This window comes from Pristiophorus japonicus, chromosome 2, assembly GCF_044704955.1.
Source record: "Pristiophorus japonicus isolate sPriJap1 chromosome 2, sPriJap1.hap1, whole genome shotgun sequence".
Classification (NCBI taxonomy): Eukaryota; Metazoa; Chordata; class Chondrichthyes; family Pristiophoridae; genus Pristiophorus; species Pristiophorus japonicus.
This window is the reverse complement of record NC_091978.1, coordinates 9433185-9454987: the sequence shown is the minus strand read 5'-3', so window position 1 is coordinate 9454987 and position 21803 is coordinate 9433185. Positions and strand designations below refer to the sequence as shown.

At 46.9% G+C, this 21803-nt stretch overlaps 1 protein-coding gene across 5 annotated transcripts in view; it reads left to right on the top strand.

Moving 5' to 3' along the window:
* Positions 1–21803, top strand: part of LOC139235688 (exocyst complex component 6B-like) — a 780151-nt gene that overhangs the window by 616751 nt on the left and 141597 nt on the right. For all 5 annotated transcript variants that reach the window (XM_070866730.1, XM_070866738.1, XM_070866752.1 and 2 more), the window contains one exon: positions 14942–15015. In XM_070866730.1, coding sequence (XP_070722831.1) covers positions 14942–15015 — 74 coding nt within the window. The remainder of the gene's footprint in view (positions 1–14941; positions 15016–21803) is intronic.

Sequence of the window (21803 nt, the reverse complement as noted above, 5' to 3'; positions counted from 1 at the left end):
TCTCTCAATCTCTCCCATTCTCTTCCCCTCCCCTCTCTCTCCCCTTACCCTTCCTCTCTGCCCACTCTCTCTCTCACTCTCACTCTCTTTCGCTCCCTGTTCTCTATCCCCTTCCCCTCTGCTCCCTCTCTTTCTCTCTCAATTTATCTATTTATATCTCCCCCTCTCTTCCCCTCCCTCTCACCTTTCCATTGCTCTCCCTCTCTGTCCCTCTCTTTCTCGCAATCTCTATCTCCCTTCCCCTCCTCCTCCCTCTCTCTCCCCTTCCTTTTTCACTCCCCCTCTCTCTGCCCCTTCTCTTTTCCCCTGACCTCTCTCCTCCCTTCCTCTTTCTACTCCCTTCCCCTCTCTCTCTCCCTCTCTCTTTTCCCCCCTCCCCCTCCCTCTTTAATGGGAACATCAGTATCTCTACTATTAGTAGTGATGATAGGGTTTCATGAATGTAACACTGAAGAGTGCTTAATCAACATAGAGGGACAGCAACTTGATCTGCCACTTGACTAGGGCAGTCTGGAATTGAGGAAGCGCTGTACTGTCGGAGGTGCCGTCTTTCGGATGAGATATTAAACTGAGGCCCCGTCTGCTCTCTCAGGTGGACGTAAAAGATCCCATGGCACTATTTCGAAGAAGAGCAGAGGGAGTTATCCCGCGGTGTCCTGGGCCAATATTTATCCCTCAATCAACATAACAAAAACAGATTATCTGGTCATGATCACATTGCTGTTTGTAGGAGCTTGCTGTGCGCAGATTGGCTGCCGCGTTTCCCACACTACAACTGTAGCTACACTCCAAAAGTACTTCATTGGCTGCGAAGTGCTTTGAGACGTCCAGTCGTGGTGAAAGGCGCTATATAAATGCAAGTCTTTCTTTAGTGATGGTTGAGTGCCTGCAGATCAATCAATAGGACATGTGGTCATGAATTAATCAATAATTTGTTTGTCCTTGTAGTAGATGTCCAGGTGAAGGATCCGAGTGTGGGCTCTACCCAATCCTCTCAATCTCCCTAGGGCAGGCAATTAAACTCAAATAACACCTCAGAATATAAATCCATAAATTATCTCTCTGATGTACACAAATCACGTAAGGCTAGTGCACTGGTACAAAAAATGATCAAAAAGATTAATGGAATGTTGGCCTTTATTTCAAGGGGATTGGAACACAAAGGGGTGGAAGTGATGTTTCAGTTGTCGAGCCTTGGTCAGACCCCACCGAAATCATAGAAATTTACAGCACGGAAGGAGGCCATTTCGTCCCATTGTGTCTGTGTTGGCCGACAAAGAGCTATCCAGCCTAATCCCATGTTCCAGTTCTTGGTCCAGTTCTTGGTCCATAGCTTTGAAGGTTACGGCACTTCAAGTGCACATCCAAGTACTTTTTAAATGCTATGAGGATTTCTGTCTCTACCACCCTTTCAGGCAGTGAGTTCCAGACCCCACCACCTTCTGGGTGAAAATATTTCCCTCAAATCCCCTCTAAACCTCCTACCACTTACTTTAAATCTGATTATTGACCCCTCTGCTATGAGGATTAAGTCCTTCCTATCCACTCTATCCAGGCCCCTCATAATTTTATACACCTGAATTAGGTCTCCCCTCAGTCTCCTCTGTTCCAAAAGAAAACAACCCCAGCCTATCCAATCTTTCCTCGTAGCTAAAATTCCCCAGTCCAGACGACATCCTCATAAATCTCTTCTGTACACTCTCTAGTGTAATCCCATCTTTCCTGTAATGTGGTGACCAGAACTGCATGTAGTACTCTAGTTGTGGCCTAACTAGTGTTTTATACAGTTCACACACAACTACCCTGCTCTTGAAATCTATGCCTCGGCTAATAAAGGCAAGTATTCTGCATGCCTTCTTAACCACATTATCTACCTGGCCTGCTACCTTCAGGTATCTGTGGACATGCACTCCAAGGTCCCCTTGTTTCTCTACACTTCTAACTGGCCTACCATTTATTGTGTATTCCCTTGTCTTGTTAGCCCTCCCCAAATGCATTACCTCACACTTCTCCAGATTGAATTCCATTTGCCACTGTTCTGCCCACCTAACCAATCCATTGATATCTTCCTGCAGTCTACAGCTTTCTTTTTCTTTATCAACCACACGGCCAATTTTTTCATCATCTGCAGACTTCTTAATCATAGCCTTTACTTTCAACTTCAAACCATTGATATATACCACAAAAAGCAAGGGACCCAGTACTGAACCCTGCAGAACCCCACTGGATTCAGCCTTCCAGTCACAAAAACACCCATCAACCATTACCCCTTTGCTTTCTGACTCTGAGCCAATTTTGGATCCAAATTGCCACTTTGCCTTGGATCCCAGGGGCATTTACTTTCGTGCCCAGTCTGCCATGTGGAACCTTATCAAAAGCCTTGCTAAAATCCATATATACTACATCAAACGCATTACCCTCATCAACCCTCCTTGTTACCTCCTCAAAAAATTCAATCAAGTTAGTCAGATATGAACTTCCTTTAACAACTCCATGCTGACTATCCTTGATTAATGCGTGTCTTTCTAAATGAAGATTTATCCTGTCCCTCAGAATTTTTTCCAATAATTTTCCAACCACCGAGGTTAGGCTGACTGGCCTGTAATTACTCGGTCTATCCCTTTCTCCATTTTAAAACATTGGTACAACGTTACCAGAGCTCCAGTCCTCCGGCACCACACCTGTAGCCAGAGAGGATTGGAAATTGATGGTCAGAGCCTCTGCTATTTCTTCTCTTGCTTCTCTTAACAGCCTGGGATACATTTCATCTGGGCCTGGGGATTTATCCACTTTCAGAGCTACTAAGCCCCTTAATATTATCTTTTTCACAATGTTTATTTCGTCTATTATTTCACACTCCTCCTCCCTGATTGCAATGTCTGTATTGTCCTTCTTTTGTGAAAATAGACGCAAAGTATTCATTAAGAACCCTACCCATGTCTTCCGCATTCACACACAGATTACCTTTATGGACTCTAATAGGCCCTTCTCTTTAGTTATGCTCTTGTTCTTAATGTATTTATAAATTATCTTTTGATTTTCCTTGATTTTACTTGCCAATTTTTTTAATGTCCGCTCTTTGTTTTCCTAATTTCCTTTTTAATTTCACCCCTGCATTTTCTATACTCCTCTAGGGTTTCTGCAGTATTGAGCCCTCGCTATCGGTCATAAACTTCCCTTTTTTTCTTTATCCTACCCTGTATGCCCCTTGGCAGGGGCTCTAGATTTGTTAGTCCCAACCTTTTTTTTTAAGGGAACATACTTGCTTTGTACCCTCACTATCTCCTCCTTGAATGCCTCTCACTGCTCTGACACTGATTTACCTTCAAGTAGTTGTTTCCAGACCACTAAATCACATCTCACTTTAGTAAACTTAGCTTTTTTCCAATTGAGAACTTTTATTGCTGGTCTATCTTTATCCTTTTCCATAATTACCCTAAATCTAACTGATGATCACTGGCACCAAAATACTCCCCCACTGATACCCCTTCCACCTGCCCAGCTTCATTCCCTAAAACTAGGTCCAGAACTGCCCCCTCTCTTCTTGGGCTTCTTACTTACTGGCTAAAAAAGTTCATCTGCATGCACTTTAAGAATTCTGCTCTCTCTGTACCTTCCACACTAATTCTATCCCACTCAATATTAGGATAGTTGAAATCCCCTATTATTACTACCCTATTGTTTTTGCACTTCTCAGAAATTTGCCTACATATTTGCTCTTTTATCTCTCTCTGACTATTTGGGGGCCTATAGTACACTCCCAGCAGTGTGACTGGCCCTTTTTTGTCCTTCAGTTCAACCCATAGGCCTCGTTTGATGATCCTTCTAACATATCATCTCTCCTCACAGCTGTAATTGTTTCCTCAATATTGCGACTCCCCCCTCCTTTTTTACTCCCCTCTCTATCTCGTCTGAAAACCCAGTAACCAGGAATGTTGAGCCACCATATCTTCCCTTCTTTCAGCCATGTCTCAGTAATAGCTATAATATCATACTCCCACTTGTCTATCAGTTCCCTTAGCTCATCTGCCTTATTCCCCAGACTCCTTGCATTGAAGTATATACCATTTAGCACTGCCAAACTCCCTTGTTGTCTATTTTCTAGTCTTTGTATCCTCTGCCTTCCAAACTTGCTTACTAATTTTCTGCCTTCTATTTCCAGTTTTTCTTCTCTCCCTTCTGAATCTACTCTCATGTTCCCATCCCCCCTGCCAAGCTAGTTTAAACCCTCCCTACCAGCGCGAGCAACCTCCCCACCCTCCCTGCGAGGATATTGGTCCTGGCACTGTTGAGGTGCAACCCGTCCGGATTGTACAGGCCCCACCTCCCCCAGAAACGGTCCCAATTCCTCAGGAATCTAAAGCCCTCCCACCTGCATTCATCTGCTCTATCCTCCTTTTTTCTGTACTCACTAGCACATGGCACTGGGAGTAATGTGAAGATTACTACCTTTGAGGTCCTACTTTTTAGTCTCTTTCCCAGCTCCCTAAAATCTGCCTCCTTCATCTGGAGTAACTACGTTCAGGAAGAATATATTAGTCTTGGAGGTGGTGCAGTGCAGATTCACCATGATAATACCGGGGCTTAGAGGGTTTAAATTATGAGGACAGGTTGCATAAACTTGGCTTTTATTCCCTTGATTATAGAAAATTGGATCCAATTGAGGTAAAATGATTAAAGGAGTTGATAGGGTAAATAGAAAGAAACTGTTTCCTCTGGTGGGGGGGGGGGGGAGTCCAGAACAAGGGGGCATAACCTTAAAATTGGAGCCAGGCCGTTCACGGGTGATGTCAGGAAGCACTTCTTCACATAAAGTATAGTGGAAATATTGGAACTCTGTCTCTCAAAAAACTATTGAAACGGGAGGTAAATTGAAAATGTCAAAACTGATAGATTTTTGTTCGGTAAGGGTATTAAGGGTTATGGAACCAAGGTGGGTAGATGGAGTTAAGATACACATCAGCTGTAATTTTATTGAATGGCTGAACAGGCTCAAGGAGCTGAATGGCCTCCTCTTGTTCCTATATTATTGAAATCCAGGGTCATCCTACCCTTTCCATCTCTAACTCATTGTTTGCCAGGACCTCAAAACTGTGGAGCTCCTTACTTCCCTCGGTCTTCGCTTCCGCCTACAATCCTCCGATGTTTAAAACTCAGTCGCTACTTCACGCTTTACCGGATCGTCTCATCTACTCCTTCCAATTTGTCTTTTGGTCAGCCACATGTCTGACACATAGGGAAACCCATGACTACACTCGAGAGTCTTCAAACCGAAATAATCCCCAAATCCGTCAGGTAGGTTTTCTGTTTGCGCAAACTGGAGTGTTTGATCTTTCCCTGCGCTAACATGAGCCCAGAGACCATCTTTCTTAGGCGGCCCCTCGTATCTGGTCAGACTGTCTGTTAAACAACCATTGTGAAGCAACTAGCTGTGCTCCTTAATTCTGACTCTAGTCTGATGCCAACCTGTGCCTATGGTCTCAGGTGTCGTCTTGGGTAACCCTTGCCACTGGACCAAGACCGAGCTCTGTCAAGCCCGTGTGGTGGCTGGTGGGGAATGGTCACCCCACGTTAAAGAAATCCACGCACAGGCATCTTCATAGAACCATAGAAAATAGGAGCAGTAGTAGGCCATTCGGCCCTTCGAGCCTTACCTAAAGGGTAAGCCATTTAGGACTGAGATGAGGAGAAACTTCTTCACTCAGAGAGTTGTTAACCTGTGGAATTCTCTACCGTAGAGAGTTGTTGAGGCCAGTTATTTGGATATATTCAAGAGGGAGTTAGATATGGCCCTTATGGCTAAAGGGACCAAGGGGTATGGAGAGAAAGCAGGAAAGGGGTGCTGAGGTGAATGATCAGCCATGATCTTATTGAATGGCGGTGCAGGCTCGAAGGGCCAAATGGCCTACTCCTGCACCTATTTTCAATGTTTCAATGTATCGAGGATGACTTGCTTCCACGTCAAAAAGGGATGAGTTCACAGGTGTTTCAATGAAGGACCTAATATTCCAGGTCCCGAACTACATGTTGAAGGGTGGATAGACACAAAAGGCATCAAGGGGTATGGGGAGAAAGTGGGAATGTGGTGTTGAGATAGAGGATCAGCCATGATCATATTGAATGGCGGTGCAGTCTCGAAGGGCTGAATGGCCTATTACTGCTCCTATTTTCTATGTTTCTATGAAGATGCCTGTGTGTGGATTTTTTTAACGTGTGGTGGCCGTTGCACACCAGCCATCACATGGGCTTGACAGAGCGAGGTCTTGGGCCAGTGGCAAGGATTACCCAAGACGACATTAGAGACCATAGGTACATGTTGACATCAGACTAGGCTCGGGGACTCCCAATCATAGATGTCAGAATTAAGGAGCACAGATAAGCTTCGCAATGGTTGTTTAACACCTTCTTAAGAGGGGTCTGACCAGAGCTTTATATAACTGTCACATAACTTCTACCCCTTTGAATTCCAGCCCCTCGGAGATAAAGGCCAACATTACATGAGCTTTTTTTAATCATTTAATTATTTGAAGTGCGGCTAACTGGAGAGTGTCACAGGCTCAGACTCAGAATAAGGGGTCGGCCATTTCGGACTGAGATGAGGGGAAACTTCTTCACTCGGAAGGTGGTGAATCTTTGGAATTCTCTACCCCAGAGGGCTGACGATTATTATATTCAAGGCGGAGATCGATAGATTTTTGGGCACCGAGGGAATCAAGGGATATGGGGGTAGAGCGGGGAAGTGGAGTTGAGATAGAAGATTAGCCATGATCTTATTAAACGGCGAAGCAGGCTCGAGGGGCTGTGTAGCCTACTCCTGCTCCTGATTCTTATGTTCTTATGTCAGTTCTGCAGTTCCCCAAATACCAAGGTGCAAGATGATCTGTGCTGATCTCAGCTGTGGTAATAGTGGTGCGACATTCGGACACAGTGCCTCCGGGAATGAGTTGGGCTTCATTCTCTTGCCGCCGTCCAGTGACTCTTGCTGAAGAATGTGTGGGAGAAGGAAGGTTGCTGGGAAGTGGTCGGGAATTTGCTGAGCTTTGTACCGCTTCTGAAAAAGCTGGACTTGTGCAGATTGCCGTTTGTTTCAGGGTCGTAAAAGCACAGATTGAGGTGGTCGAGCCAAGGAGTCTCAGATTCACTGAGTGGGCTCAGGTCAACCTGAGATCCTTCCCAAACTTGCCAGAAATGGAAGATACTGCTACTTGTATATACATTGCAAGAGTGCACTTGGTTAGTTAGTTCAAATTGAAAAGGATTCATGCCTCAATGGTCTATCCTTCGATTCTAATAGAAGGTAGCAGTTTATGAAGGAAGGTTGGCTGGGACAAGTTGTTCACAGTGGTGAAGGATTGAAGCCCTCAAAGATTCTAAGAAGGAAGTTTGTTGAGCGGGGAAATTATAGTCAGATTTTGGCCACCATGATGGTTTCCCATTCTCTGACCTCTGCCCCCAGTCACTTAAGAACATAAGAAATAGGAACAAGAGTAGGCCATTTGGCCCCTCGAGCCTGTTCCGCCGTTCAATAAGGCTTCAGCCATGATCGCTTCAGCCATGATCTTATTGAATGGCGGAGCAGGCTCGAGGGGCCTACTCCTGCTCCTATTTTTTGTTTTCTTATTAAACACGGGCGATGAATTCTGGTAGAATGGTGACACGATTTATTTCTATTCTACTCGCGTTTGTGATGGTGTTGGCTGAGTTTATTTGTGTTTCTTGTAACCAATTATAATTCAGATTTATTGCTGTGGTATTATACAAACAGGTTGAACAACTATCACGTGCATTTATGTATGCATTATTCAATAAATAATGCATACATAAATGCACGTGATAGTTGTTCAACCTGTTCCACAGATCGAATTGTGGTCTTTCATGCATTATTGAAGGAAAGTCTTGCATTTCATGACCACCGGGTGTCCCAAAGCGCTTTACAGCCAGTGAAGTACTTTTTAGAGTGTAGTCACTGTTGTAATATAGGGAAATGTGGCAGCCAATTTGCACACAGCAAGCTCCCACAAACAGCAATGTAATAACGACCAGATAATCTGTTTTTTAGTGATGTTGATTGAGCTAATTCCAGGCGGGACTGGACTACGGAAGGCAGTAAGCCCACTACTTAGTGTTATTCGAACAAAAAAGCCCCAATTTTCATGTCTTCCTTCTTGTATTCCCTCATATCAGGCAACATCCAAGTTGTACCCTCTCTAAAGCCTCAATATCGTCCCTATCGAGCCTAATACTGCACACAGCACTCTATCTGAGGTCTTATATTGAAATAGCAGCGCATTTGGAAAGCAGTGACAGGATCGGTCCAAGTCAGCATGGATTTATGAAAGGGAAATCATGCTTGACAAATCTTCTAGAATTTTTTGAGGATGTAACGAGTAGAGTGGATAAGGGAGAACCAGTGGATGTGGTGTATTTGGACTTTCAAAAGGCTTTTGACAAGGTCCCACACAAGAGATTAGTGTGCAAAATTATAGCACATGGTATTGGGGGTAATGTATTGATGTGGATAGAGAACTGGTTGGCAGACAGGAAGCAGAGAGTCGGGATAAACGGGTCCTTTTCAGAATTGCAGGCAGTGACTAGTGAGGTGCCGCAGGGCTCAGTGCTGGGACCCCAGCTCTTTACAATATACACCAATAATTTAGATGAAGGAATTGAATGTAATATCTCCAAGTTTGCAGATGACACTGAGCTGGGTGGCAGTGTGAGCTGTGAGGAGGATGTTAGGAGGCTGCAGGGTGACTTGGAAAGGTTAGGTGAGTGGGCAAATGCATGGCAGATGCAGTATAATGTGGATAAATGTGAGGTTATCCACTTTGGTGGCAAAAATACGAAGGCAGAATATTATCTGAATACCGGCTGATTAGGAAAAGGGGAGGTGCAACGGGACCTGGGTTTCATGGTTCATCAGTCATTGAAAGTGGGCATGCAGGTACAGCAGGCGGTGAAGAAGGCAAATGGTATGTTGGTCTTCATAGCTAGGCGATTTGAGTATAGGAGCAGGGAGGTCTTACTGCAGTTGTACACGGCCTTAGTGAGGCCTCACCTGGAATATTGTGTTCAGTTTTGGTCTCCTAATCTGAGGAAGGATGTTCTTGCTATTGAGAGAGTGCAGCAAAGGTTCACCAGACTGATTCCCGGGATGACAGGACTGACATATGAGGAGAGACTGGATCGACTGGGCCTGTATTCACTGGAGTTTAGAAGAATGAGAGGGGATCTCATAGAAACGTATAAGATTCTGACAGGACTGGACAGGTTAGATGCAGGAAGAATGTCCCCGATGTTGGGGAAGTCCAGAACCAGGGGTCACAGTCTAACGATAAGGGGTAAGCCATTTAGGACCGAGCTGAGGAGAAACTTCTTCACTCAGGGAGTTGTTAACTTGTGGAATTCCCTACCGCAGAGAGTTGTTGAGGCCAGTTCGTTGGATATATTCAAGAGGGAGTTGGATATGGCCCTTACGGCTAAAGGGATCAAAGGATATGGAGAGAAAGCAGGAAAGTGGTACTGAGGTGAATGATCAGCCATGATCTTATTGAATGGTGGTGCAGGCTCGAAGGGCAGAATGGCCTGCTCCTGCACCTATTTTCAATGTTTCTGTGTCTCGACTCATCATCCTGGTGCTGCTGGCTTGGGAGAAGAAATCCTGGCCAGATTACCAGAAGGAGCCCCTGCACTTTTTTATTCCCGTAGGATCTTTCACATCCTCCAACAGACGACACCTCCATCACTGTTTTTACAATTACAAAGTGTATACAGTGCAGAAACAGGCCATTCGGCCCAACGGGTTGTAGCGTGTTTGTTTTACACTCTACCTTGATTCGTAGACCTCGGGGATTACAGGAAAAAGGACCACATGTGACACAAAGTTTTTGGCTTAACCATTGTCAGTTTTATTACTCAAAACTAACTAAAAACTACAGAACTAGACTTCTGAGAGAATTGACTGAAGACATACAATCACCCGTCCAGTTCGTGGCTGTAATCATGGATCGTTGGTTCCGTGATCGTTGGTTCCGTGACCGGTTGTTCCCTCTTCTGGTCTTTATCTTCAGTTCTGTTCGTTTCCGTTTGCTTCTGCATTTCGCTTCGCTTCTGTACCTTTTTCTGTGCCTTCTTGAAAAGTGTGTAACGTTACAGGGTCCATACTGGTGGTTATGCTCCACAAGGACTCCTCCCACCCTTCTTCATTTAACCTCATCAGCATAACCCTCTATTCCTTTCTCCCTCATATGCTTATCCAGCCTCCCCTTAAATACTATTCTCCTCAGCCACTGCCTGTGGTAGCGAGTTCCACATTCTCACCACTCTCTGGGTAAAGAAGTTCCTCCCTCATTCCCTATTGGATTTGCTCGTGACTATCTTATATTAACCGCCCCTAGTTCTGTTTGTTAAGGGAGGAGTACTGGCCAGGACACCAGCGGAGCTCCCTGTTTCCCCTCGAATAATGCCGAGGGTTCTTTACTGTCCTGTTGAGCAGGTAGACAGAGCCTCAGTTTAACCAAAAAGTGTCTACCCTGACAATGTAGCACTGGAGTGTCAGCCTGCATTGTCTGCTGACCTCTGACGCTATTGTGCAGATCAGAAACCAGTCGCTCTGATTGGAGAGAGGGGCCCACTATCTGGTTAATCTTTTGAACTATCTAACCCGGGATTTTCTTTTGATGAGGGTATCTTTGCAATAAATGAGTTTGCAATACCGAGGGTTCAGCTCTGCTCCTATTCATTGGTTACCAGCCTGACTGCTGCCACTGTCTGCCAAGGAAGAACGAAAGACTTGCATTTATATAGCGCCTTTCGCTACCTCAGGACGTCCTAAAGTGCTTTACAGCCAATGATGTACTTTTGAAGTGTAGTCACTGTTTGGAAAACCCGGCAGTCAAGTTGCGCACAGCAAGCTCCCACAAACAGCAAGGTGAGAATGACCAGATGATCTGTTTTTAGTGATGTTGGATCAGAGATAAATATTGCTCTTGTAGTAGTGCTGTGGGATCTTTTACGTCCATCTGAGAGGGCAGGCGGGGCCTCGGTTTAACGTCTCATCCGAAAGACGGCACCTCCGACAGTGCAGCACTCCCTCAGTATTGCACTGGAGTGTCAAGTCTCTGGAGTGGGACTTGAACCTACAACCTTCTGACTCAGAGGCAATGGTACTGCCCACTGAGCCCTGGCTGAGAAGGTAAAGCACGGAAAGGGGATAACATCCGTTCGTCTCATCGACAGAGGAGGCAGAATGGCCCTAAACGTTACCTTATTAATCTCATGAATGGTAAGGTTGAGCCAAAACTGCCCAGGGGACCAAAACAGAGTGCAGTAGCTATAGAAACATAGGAAATAGGTGCAGGAGTAGGCCATTCGGCCCTTCGAGCCTGCACCATCATTCAATATGATCATGGCTGATCATTTTTGCAACTTTAGTACCCCATTCCTGCTTTCTCTCCATACCCCTTGATCCTTTTAGCCCTAAGGGCCACATCTAACTCCCTTTTGAATATATCTAATGAACTGGCCTCAACAACTTTCTGTGGTAGAGAATTCCACAGGTTCACAATTCTCTGAATGAAGAAGGTTCTCCTCATCTCGGTCCTGAATGGCTTACCCCTTATCCTTAGACAGTGACCCCTGGTTCTGGACTTCCCCAACATCGGGTTCTGGACTTCCCCAAGCCATGGAACTGTTGCATGCCAAGATCACTGCCTGGAGGGACAGCTTCTATTCACGCCAATTCACCCAAGGCCATAGAATGGATGACCCAATTAGACGTTGACATTTAATGTTGCTTTGCAAGTTGCCTTGCGCAAGAAGACCCCGCCCACCAATCAGATTTGCAGGAACCCACCAATGGAAAAACACATGTTCCTTCATCGTCGCTGGGTAAAAATCCAGGAAACCGCTCCCCCCGCCTCAAAGGGCTGTGGAAGCTGAGTCTCTTGGGTATATTCAAGGCTGAGATAGATAGATGTTTGGACTCTAGGGGAATCGAGGGATACGGGGATCAGGCAGGAAAGTGGATTTGAGGTCGAAAATCAACCATGATCTTATTGAATGGCGGAGCAGTCTCGAAGGGCTGAATGGCCTACTCCTGCTCGAAATTCTTATGTTCACCCTCTCCTAACAGCATCTTCACCACATGGATTGCAGCTGTTCAAGAAGCCAGCTCAGCACCACCTTCTCAAGGGGTAACTAGGGATGGGCAATAAATGCCATCCCTGTCAACGATGCTCACATCACGTGAATGAATTTTTTTAATGTGTTGCTTTGGAGCATTAAATAGCCTGTGTAACTCTGTCCTTATCCCATCTCCTTCACTCACATCCCAACACAAATATTCATCCACCTTGGTCTCAGAGCGGTTCATTGACGCACTTCTGATATGACTGTGGAAGCCCAGAAATTGCTATTGCCAATATGCATGGATGAGTGATTGCAGCTCCCATAGGGCGTTATGGTGTCCGCCATCTGAATGGTGGGTTACCCATGCCTTCTAACTCACGGGCAGAGGGATATCATCCAAGCGCTAATCCAAGCAACGAAGGTTCACCAGACTGATTCCTGGGATGGGGAGATTGTCCTATGAGGAGAGATTGAGTGGACTCTGCATATATTCTCTAGAGTTTAGAAGAATGTGATCTCATTGAAACATACAGAATTCTTACAGTGCTTGACTGGGTAGATGCAGGAAGAATGTTTCCTCTGGCTGGAGAGTCTAGAACCAGGGCTCACAGTCTCAGAATAATGGGTCGGCCATTTAGGACTGAGATGAGGAGAAATTTCTTCACTCAGAGGATGGTGAATCTTTGGAATTCTCTACCCCAGAGGTCTGTGGAGGCTCAGTTGTTGAGTATATTCAAGACAGAGATCAATAGATTTTTGGACTCTTTTAAGGGAATCAAGATGTATGGAGATCGGGCGGGAAAGTGGAGTTGAGGTCGAAGATCAGCTATGATCTCATTGAATGGCGGAGCAGGCTCGAGGGGCCGAATGGCCTACTCCTTCTCCTAATTCTTATGTTCTTATGGTGTTTGTCCACTAGTAAGGTGAACAGTCGTAATTCGCTTCCTACAGACAGAGGGAAGAAGACCGTGAATGTCTTTTAATCAGTTTTATTGGAGGCTGAGAGAGTGCGAATGTGGTGATACGTTGCCTCTGAAACTCTATCGCGGCATAGACTTGCTTGGAAAAAGAGGACAGCTGAACATATTGTTCCAAATGTTTAATAAGTGCACTGATATGGAGTATATATATATATGTATAAAATTTAGTTTCATTTCAGCTATGAAACTGTGGGGTCCCAGATAAGATAACAGGTGAATAGAAAATCACTGGTTTAAAATTCCCTTCTAACGCAGGTTTTAACGACGATCTAAACAGCACACGATGCCAAACTCAAAAGCTTGTTGGTTGCAACAAAAGTATGGTTTTGTCTCCCGTCAGATTAATAGCGAGAAAGATGTCTCTCGTATCTCTCATTCACCTCTTGTCTCCTATCCCTCTCTTTTACACCTCTCTTCACCTGGGTCTGTAACCTCTCCGTCTGTTCTCGGTCTCCCCTTCTCTGTCTCTGGGTCGAACGGCGTCTCTCTCCCTCTGTGTCTCGCCACGTGCTCTCACCCCATCGCCCTGTGTTTCCCGCCTCTCCCCCTGCACTTTCTCACCTGCAACGCTGCTCATTGTCACGCTCATGCCCCTCTACAATGCCAACTGTGGCTCCGTGGGCAGCTCTCTCGTGCCTCTGAGTCAGAGGGTTGTGGGTTCAAGTCCCACTCCAGGAACTTGAGCACATAAATCTCGGCTGACACTCCCAGTGCAGTACTGAGGGAGTGCCGCACTGTCGGAGGTGCCGTCTTTCGGATGAGACATTAAACCGAGGCCCCATCTGCTCTCTCAGGTGGACGTAAAAGATCCCATGGCCTTATTTCAAAGAAGAGCACGGGGAGTTATTCCCAGTGTCCTGGCCAATATTTATCAACATAAAAATGGATTATCCGGTCATTATCACATTGCTGTTGGTGGGAGTTTGCTGTGCGCAAGTTGGCTGCCACGTTTCCTACATTACAAAACTCCAAAAGTACTTCATTGGCTGTAAAATACTTTGAGACGTCCGGTGGATTTGAAAGGTGCTATATAAATGCAAGTCTTTCTTTCTATCTCCCGCGACTCTGTGCCCCTGCCTGTTCCTGTGCCTCTCTCTCTCGATCCCAGTTTCTTTCTCCCGATTTCCCTTTCTTTCTGCTTCCCCCTTCTCTGCTTCTCGATTTCATTTGCCCGCTGCAAGTCACAGCACCGATCTCCTTGACCGCTGGGCACGCTAATAATTTCCGATCCTCCTGAAAGGTCGCTAATAACGGAACGATATCGGGCCGTTTTGCGTCCTGTTTAAATGTTCATCTTAAATCAAGTTGTAAACAGGGAGGGGTGCGGGGGAGAGGTGGGGGAGGGGGGCGGGTTGCGAGGGGGGGAGATCAGAGCTTTTAATGTTCTCTTATTAACATTAATAAAATCAGGTGACAGGCGTGTAATTTAAAAGATCCCACAGTGTTGGCCTTGCGGGACAGAAAATCAAATCAGTTTAACACAAGTGAAAGGATTTCACCAGCTGTAGATTTTATTGTGTCGCGAAACCATTTGCAAGCTGTTTGTTCGTTCGAGAAAGAAGGGGAAAGAAAAACTATGAAGCTAAAACAGCCCATGGGAATAAATTTTAGGTCGATTAGTACAGTTCCTAGCTGTCAAGGCTGGGAATTAATGGTGGTTTGATGACAGAATTTTTGACGGGTGAACAAAGAGGTGTAGGGGAGGAAGACATGATTCCTTAGAAGAATGGTCCTCCTCTAGCTTGGCCTCACTGTCTGTGCTGTCATCCGTCTGCCAATCTCCCTGTCCATGGTTGTTTAGAGATGTTTTTATCCTCTTTTCTTTCCCACAGACTTTGCCAGATCCGGACCGGTGCCTGGGTTCCAAGGGGACACGCTGCAGTTGGCCTTCATCGACTTGAGACAAGTAAGCCTTTGTTTTAAATGTGTGACTGAAGACCGCAGAGCCTGCAGGATGCGATTGACGTTCGTCCCGTCTCCCCCCACCCCCGCCGCTAGCCGACTACTCGGTGGGGCCTCGCCCGCCGTCGATGCTCGTTTTTGTTTTTTGTGTTGGCTTTCGGGCCTTCGAGAAAAGGCTGAGGCCCGACCGGCCAGACCTAACCTCTCTCACCTCCGCCCACCACCCACCCCCCCCCCCCCCCCCCCCGGCCCTCACCCCATCTCCGAGCGTAGAAGGGAGGGGCCATTGTCGTGGCCCTCGGCTCGACAGTCCCGCAGTGAGGCACTGGAGCGGCTCTCGGGGAGGGTCGACACTAAGCAGGTGTTTGGTACACAGGGAGCAGTGGTGCGGGGACCACCTGCCTGGCAGACTTTTTGTTGCGAGAGATAATGTCCGCAGAGCAAATCAAAGGACGGGGGAGAGGAATTAGCATTCTGTCATCGACCACTGCCGACCATTCTTTCCAAGCTTGGTGACAGAGTGCTTGCATTATAACGATGACTTACAGCCATCCTCGCCCCACCTATAAGGTTCTCTTACTACCAGTGACGTCATTGCAGCAGGTACCTACATGGATTGTTTTTTTAAGATATATATATATATATAGATATATATATATATAACTTCGCCGCATAGCTTGCGACTGAAAAGAGCTACTCAATCCAGCAATCTCCTGGGACAGCAGTGGGCGTGACATGAAAATAAAAAGGGGACTCTTGTCCTGTCATCTTTTCAGTTCGAAGATAGATGGGGGTTTGTCAGGAACTGTGAATGTAGCCGTCGCCACTGACTGATGTTCTCAACCCATTGCTTCGCTCTGCTTTACTTCGCGGGTGGCGTGGCGGGAGCTGGGGGGGGGGAGGGCGGGGGGGCGGTATCGCAGTCACTCAGTAACGCCGCGGTCCGTGGCTAATCCCTTTTCACGGGTCTAACTGCCGTTTCTTTTTTTATTTACATATATTCCGTTTTTGGAATATTGATCGAGCACAGTCCAGCGTATCTCGAGGCTTCGGAACTTCCTCGCGAAGTGTTTGTCGGCCGGCCGTAGTAATTCGGGAGGCCCGCCCTCACAAAGTAGCCTTTAATCAGCCGGCTTAGCACCGGGTTCAAAGTGACCACAGGGTTCCACGCAGACGCGCGCGCATACTTAGAATCATACAACAACAACTTGTATTTATACAGCGCCTTTAACGTAGTGAAACATCCCCAGGCGCTTCACAGGGGTATCATGAGATAAAAATTTGACACCGAACCGCAGAAGGAGAAATTAGCGCAGGTGACCAAAAGCTTGGCCAAAGAGGTCGGTTTTAAGGAGCGTGTTGAAGGAGGAAAGGGAGGTAGATAGGCGGAGAGGATTAGGGAGGGAGTTCCAGAACTTGGGGCCGAGGAAACAGAAGGCACGGCCAATGATGGTTGAGCGATTATAATCAGGGATGCTCAGGAGGGCAGAATTAGAGGAGCGCAGACATCTCGGGGGCATAGTGGGGCTGGAGGAGATTACAGGGATAGGGCATATAGCACAGAAGGATAGACCTCTCCCATTCATCCCACATTCCCCTGCTCTTTCCCCATAGCCCGGCAATTCTTTCCCCTTCAAGTACTTATTCAATTCCCTTTTGAACATTGCTACAGAATCTGCTTCTGCTATCCTTTCAGGCAGCGCATTCCAGATCACAACAACTCGCTGCGTAAAAAATTATTTTGCCTCATCTCTCGTCTGGTACTTATCAATGATCCTAAATCTGTGTCCTCCTGCCAGAAGAAACAGTTTCTCCCTATTTATCCTATTAACCCCCCCGTGTCCCCCCCCCCCCCCATGATTTTGAACACCTCTATCAAATCTCCCCTTAACCTTCTCTGCTCCAAGGAGAACAACCCCAGCTTCTCCAGTCTATCAACATAACTGAAGGCCCTCATCCCTTCAACCATTCTCGTAAATCTCCTCTACAAGGCCTTGGCACCCTGATAGAATCATAGAAATTTGCGGCACGGAAGGAGGCCATTTCGGCCCATCGTGTCTGTGCCGGCCAATAAACACCTATCCAGCCGAATCCCACTTTCCAGCTCTAGGTCCGTAGCCCTGTAGGTTACGGCACTTCAAGTGCACATCCAAGTACTTTTTAAATGTGGTGCCTCTACCACCCTTTCAGGCAGTGAGTTCCAGACCCCCACCACCCTCTGGGTGAAAAAAATTCCCCTGAAACCCTCTCTACCTCCTCCCAATTACTTCCTAAAGTGTGATGCCCAGAATTGGACACAATACTCCAGCTGGGGCCTAAGCAGTGATTTATAAAGTTTTAGCATAACTTCCTTGCTTTTGTACTCTTTGCCTCAAGACAGAGATCGATAGATGTTTGGATATTAAGGGATTCAAGGGATATGAGAATAGTGCAGGAAAGTGGAGTTGAGGTAGAAGATCAGTCATAATCATATTGAATGGCGGAGCAGGCTCGAGCGGCCGAATGGCCTACTCTTGCTCCTAGTTCTTATGTTCTTATGCCTCTTTTTATAAAGCCAAAGTTCCCCTATGCCTTATTAACAGCCTGTTCACCTTGTCCAGCCACCTTCAAAGATTTGTGTACATGTGCTGACAAATGCACTCCGACCCTAACCTTTTGACTGTCCCCAATTTCCTGTCGCTTGGTTGCTTTTCTTCCTCCGACCTTCCCACCTCCCTCTCATAATAAGAACATAAGAAAGAGGAGCAGGAGTAGGCCATACGGCCCCTCGAGCCTGCTCTGCCATTTAATACGATCATGACAGATCCAGTTCCCTGCCCGCTCCCCATAACCCCTTATTCCGTTATCTCCTGAAGGCAGTGACCTTTCCCTGGGCAGGGGCACCACAGATATCAGGTAACCTTCCCGTCGCTCGCCCGAGTGGCCGGGTGTAAACCTCGGCAGCCACTGTTGGTGGGCTGCTTGGCTGTGGAAGGCTTTATTAGCTACAGTGAGCATGCGCAGGCGATTCAACTGAGGAACACAAGAGAAGGCCATTCAGCCTGCATTACCATTTTTATTAGCCTTGGCATTTTTGTCCTTTAAATCTCAAACCCCTGCTTTTTCTCCACATTCCTTAATATCCTTTCTTCCCAAGTAAATATGTAGCTCCCTCTTAAACACCTTAATTGACTTTGTGTGAAGGAGTTTTGCCTGGATCGCTTCTGATCGGCTTAGCTTGAATTCTAGGATTCTGTACCCCTTGTTCTGGATTCCTTTGTGAGAGAGAAGAGTGGCTCTCTATCCACCCCTGCAAATTCCCTTCATGCTTTGAAACAGCGGGGCCATGCTCCTGTTCTTACCCGACATCCAGTGAGCAAGTCATGGGAACACCATCACCTCCAAGTCTCCCTCCAAGTCACACACCATCCTGACTGGAAATATATCGGCCGTTCCTTCATCGTCGCTGGGTCAAAATCCTGGAACTCCCTCCCTAACAGCACTGTGGGAGCACCTTCACCACACGGACTGCAGCGGTTCAAGAAGGCGGCTCACCACCACCTTCTCAAGGGGCAATTAGGGATGGGCAATAAATGCCAGCCTTGCCAGCGACGCTCACAAATGTGTTTTTAAACGGGATACTGATCAGGAACGGGAAGTAACTTGCCTGACATTTATATCCCTTTGCAGTTATATAATTGCGAGGCCGAGACTTGGGGCACTGTTGCCAACCCAGCAGAACTGAGCTAACTCAACACAGTTAGTTGCTTGGGTCACCTGTGGCTCCATGGCAGCACACTGGCCTCGGTGATCCAGAAGGTAGTGGATTCAAGTTCCCCTACCGAGTTCATCAGCCAAGCTGCTAGCGCAGAACTGAGGGAGTGCTGCACTATCGGAGGTGCTGTCTTGCCGATGAGACGTTAAACCCCGAGTCCCCGTCTGCCCTCTCAGGGGGATGCAAAAGATCCCACGGCCACTGTTTGAAGAAGAGCAGGGGGAGTTCTCCCATAGTCTCCTGGGCTAATATTTGTCCCTATTTGGGACGTCCTTTGGTTGTGAAAGGCGCTATATAAATGCAAGTCTTCTTTCCTCAACCGACATCACTAAAAACAGATTGTCTGGTCAGTATCACATTGCTGTGTGTGGGAGCTTGCTGTGCGCAATTTGGCTGCCGCGTTTCCCATATTACAACAGTGACTACACTTCAAAAGCACTTCATTGGCTGTAAAGCGCTTTTGGGACGTTGTGAGGTGGTGAAAGGCACTATATAAATGCAAATTGTTTCTTCCTCCTTTTCACAGATCTATATTTAGAACTTCATCATGTCACAAGTGTCTGAGTGAAGGATTTGGCGCAGGGAGCGGTGGGGTGGGGTGGGGAACGGAAATGTTTGTCAGAGGGAAATGTGTACAAGTGTTGCTGTACTGCAACCGGCGATTTATTTTTGAAAAATGCAGGATTATATTGACAATAATAGGGTAGTTTAGAAGCGCTTAAGGAGATTTAGACTGGCTGGACTCTTGTAGCTGTTGTATAATGAAGTGTTGATCTGATCCACTGACACGAACAGCAACAGATCAGTGTCTGGGTAGGTGGCACTTTTGAACCCGTTAATCTGCGCGTTGCAACCGTGAGCTCTGTGTGACCCACACACAAAGAAAAGGGCCCTTATTACCGTGCAGAGTCACGTATCCCAGCGCTGCATTGTTCTTTCCCATCCCCACTCTTCCCATTGAAAAGCAACCAATGAAGGGGCATGGGCACTCCGACCCACCTGACCATCCTTCATTGTACGATGCAAAAATCGGCCGTGTGAAGAAACATAGAAAATAGGTGCAGGAGCAGGCCATTCGGCCCTTCGAGCCTGCACCACCATTCAATATGATCATGGTTGATCATCACCTCAGTACCCCACCCCAGCCTTCTCTCCATACCCCTTGATCCCTTCAGCCGTAAGGGCCCCATCTAACTCCTTTTTGAATATATCCAACGAACTGGCCTCAACAACTTTCTGTTGCAGAGAATTCCACAGGTTCACCACTCTCTGGGTGAAGAAGTCCTAAATGGCTTACCCCTTATTCTTAGACTGTGTCATCTGATTCTGGACTTCCCCAACATCAGGAACATTCTTCCCGCATCTAACCTGTCCAGTCCCGTCAGAATTTTATACGTTTTTATGAGATCCCCTCTCATTCTTCTAAATTCCAGTGAGTATAAGCCCAGTCGATCCAATCTCTCCTCATATGTCAGTCCTACCATCCCGGGAATCACTCTGGTGAACCTTCGCTGCACTCCCTCAATAGAAGAAAGCTGCGGACTGCAGGAAGATATCGATGAACTGGTTAGGTGGACAGAACAGTGGCAAATGGAATTCAATCCGAAGAAGTGTGAGGTAATGCATTTGGAGAAGGCTAACAAGGCAAGGGAATACACATTAAATGGTACGACACTGAGAAGTGTAGAGGAACAAAGGGACCTTGGTGTTCATGTCCACAGATCTCCGAAGGTAGCAGATAAGGTGGTTAAGAAGGCATACGGAATACTTGCCTTTATTAGCCGAGGCATAGAATACAAGAGCAGGGAGGTTATGCTTGAACTGTATAAAACACTAGTTAGGCCACAGCTGGAGTACTATCCTGGTCACCACATTACAGTAAATTGCAATTGCACCAGAGAGGGTACAGAGGAGACTTACGAGGATGTTGCCTGGACTGGAGAAGTTTAGCTGTGAGGAAAGATTGGATAGGCTGGGGTTGTTTTCTTTGGAACAAAGGTGTTTAGCAGGGGCAAGAGCAGGCATAGGGGTGCTGAGGCCAATTGTGGCACCTCCCACCAGTGAGTTACAAAGGACGATGGGACGGTCCCTGTGACCTGGTTAACGCAGGGCCTGGGCTGGGAAGGGAAAACCTTGCATTGGCTCCTCGCTATCCAGAGAGTGCGTGAAAATGTTGAAGACTCGATCAGAGTTGACAGTGGGCCTCCTCCTTCCCACCCACCGTTAATTAGCCTGCCAGCACTTGCATGTCCCACAACCAGGGGGCATAGATTTAAAGTAATTGGTAGAAGGATTGGAGGGGAGTTGAAGAGAACTTGTTTTCACCCAAGTGGGGGTCTGGAACTCACTGCCTGAAAGGGTGGTAGAGGCAGAAACCCTCACCACATTTAAAAAGTACTTGGATATGCACTTGAAGTGCCGTAACCTACAGGGCTTTCGACTAGCTGGAAAGTGGAATTAAAAAGCAAAGGAAGACCATTGGACGTCTCAAAGCGCTTTACAGGCAATGAAGTATTTTTGGAGTGTAGTTACAAAGACAGACGCACCAACGTTAGCGTCCTCGATCAGGCCAACATCCCCAGCATCGAAGCACTGACCACACTCGACTAGCTCCATTCGATGGGCCACATTGTCCGCATGCCCGACGCGAGACTCCCAAAGTTCTACTCGGAACTCCTACACGGCAGGCGAGCCCCAGGTGGGCAGAGGAAACGCTTCAAGGACACCCTCAAAGCCTCCCTGATAAAATGCTACATCCCCACCGACACCTGGGAGACCCTGGCCAAAGACCTCCCTAAGTGGAGGAAGAGCATCCGGGTGGGCGCTGAGCACCTCGAGTCTCGTCGCCGAGAGCATGCAGAAAACAAGCGCAAGCAGCGGAAGGAGCGTGTGACAAACCAGTCCCACCCTCCCTTTCCTTCAACCACTGTCTGTCCCACCTGTGACAGAGACTGTAATTCCCGTATTGGGCAGTTCAGCCACCTGAGAACTCACTTTTAGAGTGGAAGCAAGTCTTCCTCGATTGCGAGGGACTGCCT